The 13,025-nt window shown below is 42.5% G+C and overlaps 1 protein-coding gene across 1 annotated transcript in view; it reads left to right on the forward strand.

The window, feature by feature from the left end:
* smg1 (SMG1 nonsense mediated mRNA decay associated PI3K related kinase) overlaps positions 1-10,936 on the forward strand; it is a 59,730-nt gene extending 48,794 nt beyond the window's left edge. Inside the window, exons 51-64 of the mRNA XM_061845738.1 lie at positions 865-1,076; positions 1,187-1,343; positions 2,309-2,498; positions 2,618-2,892; positions 3,229-3,438; positions 5,232-5,369; positions 5,596-5,748; positions 5,845-6,024; positions 7,248-7,475; positions 7,589-7,800; positions 7,877-7,977; positions 8,715-8,888; positions 9,148-9,254; positions 9,728-10,936. Coding sequence (XP_061701722.1) covers positions 865-1,076; positions 1,187-1,343; positions 2,309-2,498; positions 2,618-2,892; positions 3,229-3,438; positions 5,232-5,369; positions 5,596-5,748; positions 5,845-6,024; positions 7,248-7,475; positions 7,589-7,800; positions 7,877-7,977; positions 8,715-8,888; positions 9,148-9,254; positions 9,728-9,805 — 2,415 coding nt within the window. The 3' untranslated portion in view covers positions 9,806-10,936. The remainder of the gene's footprint in view (positions 1-864; positions 1,077-1,186; positions 1,344-2,308; positions 2,499-2,617; positions 2,893-3,228; positions 3,439-5,231; positions 5,370-5,595; positions 5,749-5,844; positions 6,025-7,247; positions 7,476-7,588; positions 7,801-7,876; positions 7,978-8,714; positions 8,889-9,147; positions 9,255-9,727) is intronic.
* Positions 10,937-13,025: the final 2,089 nt, after the last annotated feature.

Below are 13,025 nucleotides of genomic sequence, written 5' to 3' on the forward strand. Positions count from 1 at the left end.
ACGTACCCAGAGTTCCCCTGTTAGTAACACATACGCATTAATCACAAGGAGACTTTTCAGCATACCGGTCTGGATTCTGGTTCATCATTTTGATTCCTGTTCCAAACAATTCAGATTATTTTAAGGAGCTGGGTAAAAAAAGGTTTGCATTGTTTAAAAAAAGGGTGCACAAATGATGAAACATTCCTTTTCCTAGCAGCCTCCAGCATTAACCAAAATAAACATTTGACTTTTTTTAAATAACCAGTATCAAAATCAAACCTATGAACTAAAAGAGACTGTGTGTGCAATATGTAGCATAAATCATGTTGCTTTTTGTAGTAAAGAGACGATTTAGCTGGCCTTCAGCGATTATACCCAGCGTCATGAATTGTTGACAGTGTTCTATTTTGATCTTCCATTGTCCAATAACAGATATTGTGGCATTCTTGGTTTAAGTGAAATCACTTGCTTCGTATCATCAAACCAGTTGAGTACCTGTCCATCAAACTAGGTGTTGAACAACTATAATCCGGTGAAAGTTAAGTCAAAGTTGATTAATCAATGACATAAGTGGTGTTTCACAGTACAAACACACAAGCACAAACCATTTATTATGCCATGGACTGATGTCACATGAAACATAGCATGGCAACAAACAAGTGATTTCAAATCCAACTTACCATCACGCTGAATGTAGTTGTTGTAAATACTGGGACCTAGAGTTCCGGTTCCAAACTATTCTCAATTGTGATTTTTGTATATTCAACAACAAACTAGGATAAAGAAAAAAAATCATCATCATAGTCATATTCATTTATCAACTGAATTAAAACATATTCCTTGAAGACTCTCCCCCGCCCTTTATTTATTTATTTTTTACAGGAACTTAACACCAATTTCCGTCAGATCATCTTTCCCGAGGCTCTGCGATGTATGGTCAAAGGAGAGCCCACCCTGGAGTCCATGCTGTCAGAATTGGAACAACTGGTTGAGCAGAGCTCTGATGGTCTTGGCTTGCAAGGGTTGGTTGACAGTCTCATGGCCACCGCAGAGCTAGACCATGGTGGACACAACCAATGTCTGGACATTACAAGGTGATCAGTTGTTATTTAGGAATTTGATTTGAAACTGCATTTGGCAACATATTTCAAATGATAAAGTAAATACTATATGCTGCATGTAATAATATTGTGTTCACTCACAGAATGTTGCGTGCCCAGTACTCTGAGCTCATTCAGCCACGCTGCACTGACGGGACGGGCCAGGACTCGCCGAAGATGTCTGCTGGTCAAATGCTCCTTGTGGCCTTTGATGGAATGTTTACTCAGTTAGAGACCGCTTTTGGACAGCTCACTGAAAAGGTTAGGCCCTGACTCAAATTGTAATAGTAATCAACACAAAGTCCCTGTATATGGGGAGTTCTAGGGTTTTAAGGTTATTTTGCTAAATGTCTTTTGAAATAAAATGAAATCAAAACACTCTCTGCATGCATCTTGAAGCCAATGTTTTCCCCCACTCTAGTCAGTCATTTTTTTTTTTTTGTAGTACATTGGATTATGAGTTCCCTAACTTCAGGTTACAAGCTGTCGCTTGGTCTTTTTTGTTGGGGTGGAGGGGGGTGGGGGGGGGGTTGTATATCTCCAACCTGACTGAACTCTGGCTCCTGATGTCTTACAAGGCCACGCTTCTAGAGGCAAACCTCAACATGAATACTCTAATTACTTTTAAATTACCGTATTTTCCGCACTATATAGGGCGTACTGCATTATAAGGCGCACCTTCAATGCATGACCCATATTAAAACTTTTTTCCATATATAAGGCACACCGCATTATAAGGCGCATAAAATAGACGCTACAGTAGAGGCTGGGGTTACATCATGCATCCATTAGATGGAGCTGCACTAAAGGTTCACTATTGATCCATATATAAGGCGCACCATTGGCTTTTGAGAAAATCAAAGGGTTTTAGGTGTGCCTTGTAGCGCGGAAAATACGGTATTTAAATTCTTCTGTTTTATTGTTTTTTAGTTATACGTTACATTACAATTTTTCTTTATTAAAATGTGACAAAATATAATCTTTGGAGGAGGGCTGAAAGGACTTCAGTTGGGGGAAAATAGATTGATAAAGTAGATTGATTTGCAAGCTTGTCCATACAACATATTAAACTCGTAAAACTATAGTCTGAAGTCTGAAATATTTATGTACCGGTAGTTAATATAAAAGAACTTTGACGTGGTTGGGCAGCTGTAATTTTTTTCGTACAAAACTATCTACAGTTTCCCGACTAATAGCGACCCGTTTTATCTACTGTTCATCCTCAGTTGAGTTCACTAGAAGTGCCATCAGCGTGGAGGAAAGTAGATGTTATGAGAGAAGCACGCGCTGCACAGCTCCACTTCTTTGACAGCCTGGCTCAGCGGGAAGTGATGGAGGAGGTTTTCTTCCTTAAAAGACTACAAACCATCAGAGATTTCTTCAGAATGTGCTCCTGCTTTGCTCAGACACTCTCTGGTTAGATTTATTTACTGCCAAAAAGATAACACATATGTACTTAACTTTTAAATATACAGCCAATGACGAATTCGCTAAATGCCTGTTCTCTTTTTTTTTTTTGTAACCTGCATGTCAAGGGCCCCCTGGTGATGAGCATTTGAGCTCCAATGGACCAGTCGGTTTAAGAAAGCCTTTCTACCGACAGACGAATGCTACTGCCATGAGTGGAGCAATAATCAGCGAGGAACAAATGACCCGCCCCATTAAAGCTTTTACTGCTGAATTTGTTTGGCAAATGCTCATGGGTCTGCCCAGCCAAACTCTTGGGCTAGCCCTCTGCAGCACCCTGTCCGCACTTGGTCTGGATGTCGTTGCCCAGGTTGAGGCTAAGGATTTTGGTGTGGAGAGCAAGGTATAACCTTTTTGCAATGAAATAGTTTTTGACAGAACTCAATATACTTTTCTCCCCCATCATGAACTGATGTAGTGTGAAGTCAGTCATTATTTTACTGGCAGGCCTTATGTCTTATGTGGGGTAGTGGTAGAGGGGGGGACTGAAACTGTGAAAGATTGTTTATATGTGCCCTGTGATTTGCTGGCGACCAGTTCAGGCTGTCTTCTCGCCCAAGTATCGCTGGGATAGGCTCCAGCACACCTGCAACCCTAGTGAGGATAAGTAGTACGGGAGATGGATGGATGATTTCCCATAGCACACTTGGGTCTAACCAACTCTTTAATGTTTTGGAAGGTGTCTTTGGACGAACTTTGTAAGAAAGCAGCAGAGCAGAACCTGGCATCAGGCCATGTCTCCCAACTGTTGCTAAACAGAGCCACAGTGCTCGCCGCTTCTTATGACACAGCCTGGAAGAAGTTGGACCTGTTGCGAAGGTTGGAAGGCAACCTGGATGCTGCAAAAGCCAGCCTACAGAGGATTCAGCTGCATGTGGCTATGTTTCAGGTACTCACCGGAGAGGTTTCATTCCGATCCTGATTTTGTTATTGTAACTTCTCATCATCTTTATATCTGTATCTGTGTACTCGGTACAGAAAGTATTAGACCTCAATACATTTTCCACTGTTAATTGCAACTATTTGCTAAAAGCATTTTTTTCCTCACTTACCTACAAACAGCACCGTTTAATACCAGAAAAAGAGGAATTGTGTGTTCCAACTATAGAGGGATCACACTTCCCAGCCTCCTTGGTAAGGTCTATTCAAGGGTGCTGGAGAGGAGGGTCTGTCAGGAAGTCGAATCAACTGTAGGATTCAGGAGGATCAATGTGGTTTTTGTCCTGACTGTGGAAGAGTGGACCACCTCTACACCCTCGGCAGGATCCTCGAGGGTGCATGGGAGTTCGCCCAACCAGTCTACATGTGTTTTGTGGACTCGGAGAAGGCGTTCGACCGTGTCCCTCCGGAAGTCCTGTGAGAGAGTTCTTTGGGAATATAGGGTAACGAACTCCTTGATACTGGCTTTTCGGTCCCTGTACAACTTGATTCCGAGTTTGGTCTGCATTGCGGGCAACAAGTCAGACTCTTTCCGTGAGAGTTGGACTCTGCCAAGGCTGCCATTTGTCACCGGTTTTGTTCATAACTTTTATGGATGAAATTTTTCGACACAGCCAAAGTTGTCCGGTTTGGTGGCCTCAGCATTGCATTTCTGCTCTTTGCAGATGATGTGGTTTTGTTGGCTTCATCAAGCAAGCAATTCATCAATGACCTCTAACGCTCACCGAAGCAGCTGGGATGAGACTCAGCATTTCCAAATCTGACACCATGGTCCTCAGTCGGAAAAGGGTGGCGTGCCCCCTCCGGGTCGGGGATGAGATCCTCCTCCAAGTTTAGGAATTCAAGTATCTTGGGTTCTTGTTTACGAGTGAGGGAAGAATGAAGCGGGGGATCGATAGGTGAATTGGTGCAGCATCTGCACTGATGCAAACTTTGTATCGGGCCATTGTTGTAAAGAGGGAGCTAAGTCGAAACGCGAAGCTCTCAATTAACCAGTTAATCTACATTCCTATCCTCACCTATGGTCACGAGCTGTGGGTCGTGATCGACAGAACAAGATCACGGATACAAGTCACCAAAATGAGTTTCCTCTGTAGAGTGTCCGGGCTTTCCCTTAGAGATGGTGTCAGAAGCTCGGTCATTGGGGAGGGGCTCAGTGTCGAGCTGGCAGAAGAGGTGGCTGGGGCATCTGATCCAGATGCCTCCCTGGTGAGGTGTTCTGTGCACATCCCACCAGAACGAGACACTCTGGATGACCCAGGATACGCTGGAGAGACGAAGTCTCAGGGCTGATATGGAAACGCCTTGGGATCCCTTCGGTAGAGCTGGATGAAGTGGCTGGGAAAAGGAAATTCTGGACATCCCTGCTAAAGCTACTGCCCCTGCGACCTGACCCGGAAAAGCGGTAGAAGATGGATAGATGGCTATCCTTCCACATACTGTACACACACAACTAGTTCATGGTGTACCCTGCCTATCGTTCAAAGATAGCTGGGATAGGCTCCAGCATGCCCGCGACCATAGTGAGGATTAGTGGAACGGAAGATGAAACACTGAAAGTGTGTGTATATCGATATGCATTTCGCTGTCTTTTATTTATATTATATACATATATTATTTATATTTATATTTTTTAGTGTATGCATACATATTTTTTTCTTGTAAATTACGACGACATTGAATTGTAAAACAGTTTTCAATCATTTATTGTTCAAGTAAAAGTTATTTTTGTCTTTCCTTCAGTGGCAACACGAGGACACCCTGGGTCCCAATAATCAGACACTAAGTGTCAACATTCCCCCTCGTGCAGTCATCCTCAGCAACATAAAAAAGAAGTTGTATAAGCTCAGTCAGGATGAGGGAGCCATTGTTGCAGTTCAGGTGTGTCATTACATTGTTAAATGTTGACATGTTTCTCGACCAGGTCAATGATATTACCTTGAATGCCGACAAAGCCTTTTTAAAGCAGAATTAGGCAGTCAAGCTGAGAACTACTTTGGTCTTGCATACAAGTCAATGATATTTTTTGAAATTTGTCTGCTTTAATTTAGCTCTCACGTGTTGAACAAAAATGTATTTTCTATTGTTTGGTAACTGTTTTCTTCAGGAGAAGCTTTCCTCACTGGAGGGCAGCATTGAGCAGCGCCTTAAATGGGCTGGTGGTGCAAACCCAACACTGGCCCCAGTCCTTCAGGACTTTGAGATGACCATCAGGGAAAAACGTGCCACGATGGCCAGGGAAAACCAGCGAGCAAGCCAGGTGCCGCAGCTTACAGGGCCTGTTCAGCAAACCTGAGACTGCATAGTGACCCCGTACCAAATGGACCACTCATTTTAACAATGTTTTGCCTTCTAGGTCACCTTCTTGTGTTCCACCATCCTTAACTTTGAAGGCCTTCGCACTCGATCCCCTGAGGCTCTCAACATGGACGCAGCCTTGTTTGAGGTGTTGAAGCGCTGCCAGCAGACATGTTCCTACGCGGCCCAGTTTAGTAACACAGTTTCTACACTGGAGCTGGAACTATTGCAGAGGCTGGTGGGTTTGACTGCTGTCATTGGTGTGACAGTGTATACCATTTAATTGCTTTTTACAAGACTTCTTTTTTTTTTTTATGTTCAGCAAGCTGACTCGTACTCGTACTTATTACAAAAAGTAATCAGCTCTGTCTGCATCTTCAACTGGAACATAGTTTGACTGGCTGTTTCCTTTGCAAATATAATGTCTGAAATCTACAGCTGAAGCCAGAAGTTTCCATGCACTGTGCAATTTTTTTTTTTTCTCACTGTTTCTCAAATCTTGTTCTGGAGTTGATTCGCACATTTCGGACCAAAACACGTTCATCTCTTGGACAAAGAGCCCATCTCCTTCCTGAGTGGTGTGATGGCTGGACATTCCCATGATGATTTTAATTGCGTTTAATTGTTTGAACAGATGAAAGTGGCACCTTCAAGCAACTAGAAATTGCACCCACTGATGAGCCAGACTTGTGGAGCTCTTTCTCTGATTTCCTGCTTGATTTTCTTTTTCTTCTTCTTCCCCATGTGCTTGAAAGACACAATACTTAATGTATGGAAACTTTTGACATTGAAGAAAAAAATACACAATTCTCTAAGAAATTGTCGTTATTGTGGCATATAACGAAAAATAATTTTGCTGTTCTTGACTGACCTGAAACAGGAGAGGTTTAGTCTATGACTTCAGATAGTAAGAGAAAAAATAGTGTGTTTTTGCACATTTCTGGCTTCAACTACACATGTGGTGGTGCAGTAATGGTTAACCGGCCATTGACTAAATGAAGTATTGAAAAGCTAAGAATGAAATTAAATGCCAAAGTATCAGAAGATTATACCTGTATGTCACTTGAAGTCATGAGATCCAGAATGATTTCAAAATCGTAAATGTATGTTAATGGCAATTTTATTGGAGAATCCAATGAGAGCTCTTATTGTTGCCAAAAGACATAAATGCTATATCTTTTAACATTTCTCTGTGTATATTTTCAGTAACCAAGGGTATAGATTGCATTTTTTTAACCGCTAGTACTTAATTTGTTGCCCATTTTTAGGGTATTGAAATATGTTGTTGTCAATGTTTGCCTTTGTCATTCACGTTAACAGTTCCACAGCATGTTAGCTCCATTTCTATCTGATATACGACAAAAGTCATTTGTGTCACCTTTTTCAGCATTTTTAATTGTAAAAATGAGCATGTTACACAATATGAATCATGCTTAAAAACTCTTTTTATTCGCACTACAGTGTCCGGTAATAGACTTACCAATAGGCAGCCCCGATTGGCTGAGCTGTGCCCAGAGACACCTGGAAGAGGAGCTAAGTGCGGAACAGAGGACGCAAGAAGAGCGTGAGCAGCAGCTGGAGTCCTGTGCTGAAACACAGCAACTCCTCGTCGACTCCATTAAAACCATTTTGTCCACCCACAACCGCCAACTGGCCGATGTCAAGCACCTCCTCCGAGCCATGGCTAAGGTACTTTCTCTCAGTTTGGGTGTGAATATGCCTTGTAACATTGCATACTATCAAGCCATTATTTTGTTTTTAAGTACTCCCGTCTGTTTAAACCTTTCTTTTCTTCTGTACAGGATGAGGAAGCCGCGCTGGCCGATGGCGAAGACGTGCCATATGAGGGCAGTGTGCGGCATTTTTTGATGGAGTACAAAGCATGGCAAGACAACATCCAGGTGGTCTTATTCACTGTCATTCAGGCCAGTGGGCAGCCACGTAATCAGGAGCAACTAGAATTGCTCGAAGAGATCCCTGCCACTGTGAAGGAGCTCCAGTCCCAGAGTCAGAGGTACTCCCAGTCTCGTACACTCAAAAATTTGCTGGTATTGATCAAGTGTTCTTTCCCTCTGTTTGCTTCTCTACAGTGTATATAATGGCCTAGTGGGCTTCGCCTCCCCACTGGTGACAGACAGAGAAAATGAATGTGCCAGCCCCCTGTCAGTAGCCCAGACGAGTTTTGCAGCGGGTAGGAGTTTCACAAATTAACACAATACATACCCATCAAATGCATTGTGTGCGTGTGTGTGTGTGATGGTGTGTATATTTTTTTATTTCAGTCTGAGCAACATGCCAGAGACTGTCACTATATCTAGAACTGTTATGTGGTATAAATGTGATCTGATTCACACAGGATAACTGTAGTCTTCTATGGAAGAACCACTTAAATGAGCTGCACACAAAGTAGAACAACCTTTTCGCAAGTCAAACATATTTTGATTTTTCAACAATTCCAAGAAAACGTCTAAATATTGATAAAGCATTTCACACCAAAACTCAATCACCGTCATAAAATTTTAACTTTGAAAGCTATGTTTTAAGTAATGTTAGCACGCTTATTGGCCAAGTAAGAAAACAAATTTAGCCACTTTTTTATTATGTTACAAATAAAGCCCTGGAGTGTAACGTGCAGAATACATTTGTGTTAATAATTTCACATGATTAATTTCAGATGCCTGAACATAGCCATGCTTAGTATAATTTCCTGAGCACTAGTGACATGCTGAGGTATGGGTGACTTTAAAGTTGTGGTTCCCAAACTTTTTTTGCAGCACCCCGCTTTTGGAGGTGAAATTATTTGTGTAAAATTGTCTTGGTTTTACATATTTTACTATATGACTCATGAAGTGTTTCCATTGAAATTGTCCATTCTGGAGATGAGAGGTATTTCATTCAATATGAAAACCAGAATTTCTTATCCTTAAGCTGTTCGATGCAGTGGGTTGAAGACCCAGCCAGAATCCATGTCCCAGAATGCACGGAAAGCTCTGCCACGCAACCTTGGAACCCCCGCAGACACCCCACCCAGCACACTTATGAACAACAAAGGCCTCAACCCCAGCCCCAAGAGGGCTGTGCGAGATCCCAAAACAGGAAAAGGTATAATAACTCTGCATTCACAAGTACGACCTAGGCACAAATATTGAGTTGCCTTTTGGTTTTAAAGAGGAATACAAATGCAAATCTAGATCTCTCTTATGAGCGTTGTGTTTGAATACAATCTACCAATGGAAACGTTCACTCAAAACGTTGTTATTCATTGCAAAAGAAGGTAAGTTGCGCTATACAGCAAAGCCACACATAGTCGCATAGTACTAGGTGCAACTACTTCAATTTCTACCTCTTCCTTTGGCTACAGCTGTCCAGGAGAGGAATTCGTATGCTGTCAGTGTGTGGAAGAGAGTGAAAGCAAAGCTGGAGGGCAGAGACATCGATCCCAACCGGAGGATGAGTGTCGCTGAGCAGGTCAGTCTTAAAATAAATGCTGCAATCTTTCAATCACTGTAATGATTATAAGATATAAACGCCCGGGGCATTCAATTATCTTGGTTAAATCTCAAAAGCATAATTTAAGACGGGATGTGTAGTCACTGACAGAGTATGCTTGTGATTGTTGTTTTTACTTTCCCAGCTGATAGTCAGAAAACTGAATTATTATTCTGGGGAAAAATAGTTATTTTAATCTTTAATCTTGCTCCTGCTGTCTGTTGTCCAAAAGGGTACTTTCACACTAGCACCGTTTACGCCACTGGAATTACAGAGATGGTCTTCTAAAGAGAAGAAACCAGTTTACCAGTGTACAGTTAGCTTGTAATGTCGGGCCAAATCACGCTTTCTGGGGTTTCACTGCACTGTAGTTTGAAGAAATCATACCAGCTCTGACAATTAAACCAATGAAGGGATCCAAATGTAACTGCTTTGCAACTCTTTGCTTACAGGTGGACTTTGTCATCAAGGATGCCACAAACATGGACAACCTAGCCCAGCTGTACGAGGGCTGGACCGCCTGGGTGTGATCACGGCACCAGGGTCATTTATGTCTTTGGTCCAGTGACGGCTTCGAGATCCACTAGAGTCCAGCGGGTCGGAACAGCAGTACCAGGCCACACTGCGAGGAGGAAATGGAAAGCGGAAGCTTAGCCCGCCCTCCCAACCTCCTGGGCACCCATACCGGGCTCGCCCCCCTCCCGTAGCACCGCCGCCACCACACTCCCGCAAACATAAGCGGGGCCAACGCAACGCTTAGTGGGTCTGCCGCCCCACCTCCTTTTCGGGGGTCCGACCGGGCAAAGCTGCGCTGGATCAGGGGAGGGGCGGGAAGGAGGGCAAACGCCTTCTCGCCGTCACTTGCGAGATACCCTCCCCCCCTTACCTTCGCAGCCCACTATCAAGTTGTACCCCAAACATCACTGCATCCTGTTGAGCTTGTGAAACTCCGCCCGAGTTCAGGATAAAGCAGGAAGTGAGCAGTTCCCCTCTGAAGTGCGGTGTCATCAAGCTGTGGGTGGGACTTTACCAAGGGCCCAAAGCTCATCAATGGCTTGTTGGCATAGCTCCCTACCCCTGTTCTCTTGAAACTCTCCCTCAACGGGTAAGTGATATTGATGGCCTGTGGGCCAGTTGGGCCAGAATAAAAAGAATGAAGGTTCCTCAGAATTCTTCTGAAGACTGAAACAGGAGGTGAAATCGATAATCAAGCTGTTCTTTGATTGATCAAACCATCGTTGGACTTGACCAAATAAAAGCTTCTTCGGATTGATTTGCTTGTTGGTCCTTTGTGCTTTTATAATGTCAAGAAGAAGCACCAATTCACATGGAACAGTCAAGTGTGAATTTATTTAGAGGAGACATAACATCCCTGAAATATTTCTTCTGTGTGCATCTTGATTAGTCTGTGTTGTGCTTTGTAACATATTTAGCCTTCTTTACAATTAAGTGTAGACTGTTGCCGCCTTTTTTGACTATCCTACGTCAAGGTTCTTGCTTTCCTTATTAGTCGTAACTCCCCAAGCCCTCATGATTGTATTTTATTCATCTGGACTGTCTAGTTTTACATTTTTAACGGGACATATGATGCTTTTGGGTGTTGGTGAAAATGTTTTCTGAAAGATTTTATTTGTTTGACTCCAAATAAACATTGAATTCATGTCTTGATTTTTTTTTTCCATTAGCTCACATTAACCAATTAGGCATTGAGCAAAAAAGAAAAATGAAAGGTGTTAACCAGTTTCCCCCAACCTTTCCCATTATAACATGCAAAAACAGAAAAAAATAAATAAGTACCAGAATTGTAGTTAGGAGTAAGTCATCAGAATTTGCAGTGAGTCCCAGCACCACATTTTTGGGAGACGTCATGTAACTTAGCTACAATTTAAAGTACTGTGTATATCTTGTATAAATTTGCAATTGGAATGTCCTGTCGTCATAAGAAATAACAGGAATACATTTGTAAATACAGTAGTGTATACTTAAGGTCTCCAACTATAGTTAAAAAGGTACAGCACTTTTAATGGGCCTCCACATCAAAATATACCGTAATTAGGCCCACCAACTTCAAATAATACATTCACAAAATGCAGCGACATGATGATACCCTGATGAGAAGCGGTTTATAAAAAGTATCAGATTGCCTTCACATTGCTTGATGAACAATCATCTTTATTGCCATTAATTTTCATGAACTATGACCATTGGTTTCAATCCGACACAGTTGTGAGCACAGCAAACTCGCACTGTTAGCTGAACACTGGAGCAGCTGGCTAACATAAGGGCCTTTTTCGGGGTGTCCGTTGCACTGTCCAGACCTGACAAAGCTGGAATTTTTTTTGCCCTCATTCTATTGCTGGTCGATCTGGGATCCCCCATAGAATCAGTCGGTGATCGTTACCACTTGGTCACAGGCCCACGGCTACCTGCTAAAATATATGTGAATGGAAGCTCTCTGCTATCACCTTACATTATTATCTGTATCTGGTCAATATTGATATTTTCCTTCCCTTTGTCCTTTCCTGGATTTACCAATTAGTCCATTTCTGATGCTCAAGCTTAATGCATTGACACAAGCCATCCGAGGGGGTTTCTTTTTAAACACAGCCTCTCCTGTGTTGGCAAGCGAGGAGGTCGGCATTCGTCTCTCAATACCTCTGGTACAGGGCCATATTCTTCAGAGGAACTTCCCTGGTGAGTGCGGGGCTGTACCCTCAAAGTGGACAATCAGCCTCTTTGTGATGCCCACGGCTTGCGCCTTGGCTGTACTCAGACAGTCTGGCTGTTTTGCTGCTGGAGATGTGTGATGCAGCCATTCAGGATTACTGCTTATGGATAAGCAAGAAATTTGCTCTCACTCCGATTTCTTGGTGGATTTCACCCCCATCCCACCTCACAATGGATTTTATATTTTCAGATAAATTTTGGGACCTCACAGGAACTTCTGAGAGGTAAGCTGCTTCACAATTAAGACAGTGAATATTGTCATTACAATGTGTGTGTGTGTGTGTGTGTGTGTGTGAGGGGGGGGGGTGAGTATGGGACATAAGAGGTTTTAAATTATTCAGATAAGTACTGTGATATGTCAAGTGTTACATTTATGAACAGTGTAGCCCTTTCTACAACCATGCAGTACTAAAGCCAGGAGTACTTTTAGGATACTCAATTTAGGTCAAATATGCTCCAGCACAACCAATTTGGGGGGAAATGTTTTGTAATCGCCTCTCTGTCTCTTTCCTTCGAAGCATTCTAAAAATGTGTTAAAGTTCTAGATCAGTCCTGCAGGGGCAGTCAGTGAGACAGTGAAGGCAGGATTCATTGTACGACCACTTAACATGCTTTATTTCAGCATTCAAATAATTAAAAACATCTCAAATTATTATACATATACAAAATAGGTACAGATCTTTGTGGTGTTCCTCCCAATTGATGTTTCTTTCTCTCCATGGCTCCCTTTCTGTGCATTTCATTTTTTTTATTTTTTTTTTGTATGAGAAAACCCACCTCCAGAAAACAAGAAACAAATGACAACAGAGCTTTGGAGGTTTCGATGAGGGTTAAGGAGGGGGAAGGCTTTTGGAGAATTTGCTGGACTTACATGACCAGGAGGTTGAGAACAGAAATACATGACTGAAAAAGAGAAGGTTTCATTTTAGGTGGTTTCATTTTAGCACCAAAAAAGGCCTCTGTCACATCACTGAGCTCAATAGTCAAGAACAGAAGAGACAAAGTGGATGTCGGGGACCCTAA

This window comes from Syngnathoides biaculeatus, chromosome 16, assembly GCF_019802595.1.
Source record: "Syngnathoides biaculeatus isolate LvHL_M chromosome 16, ASM1980259v1, whole genome shotgun sequence".
NCBI classification, from domain to species: Eukaryota; Metazoa; Chordata; class Actinopteri; order Syngnathiformes; family Syngnathidae; genus Syngnathoides; species Syngnathoides biaculeatus.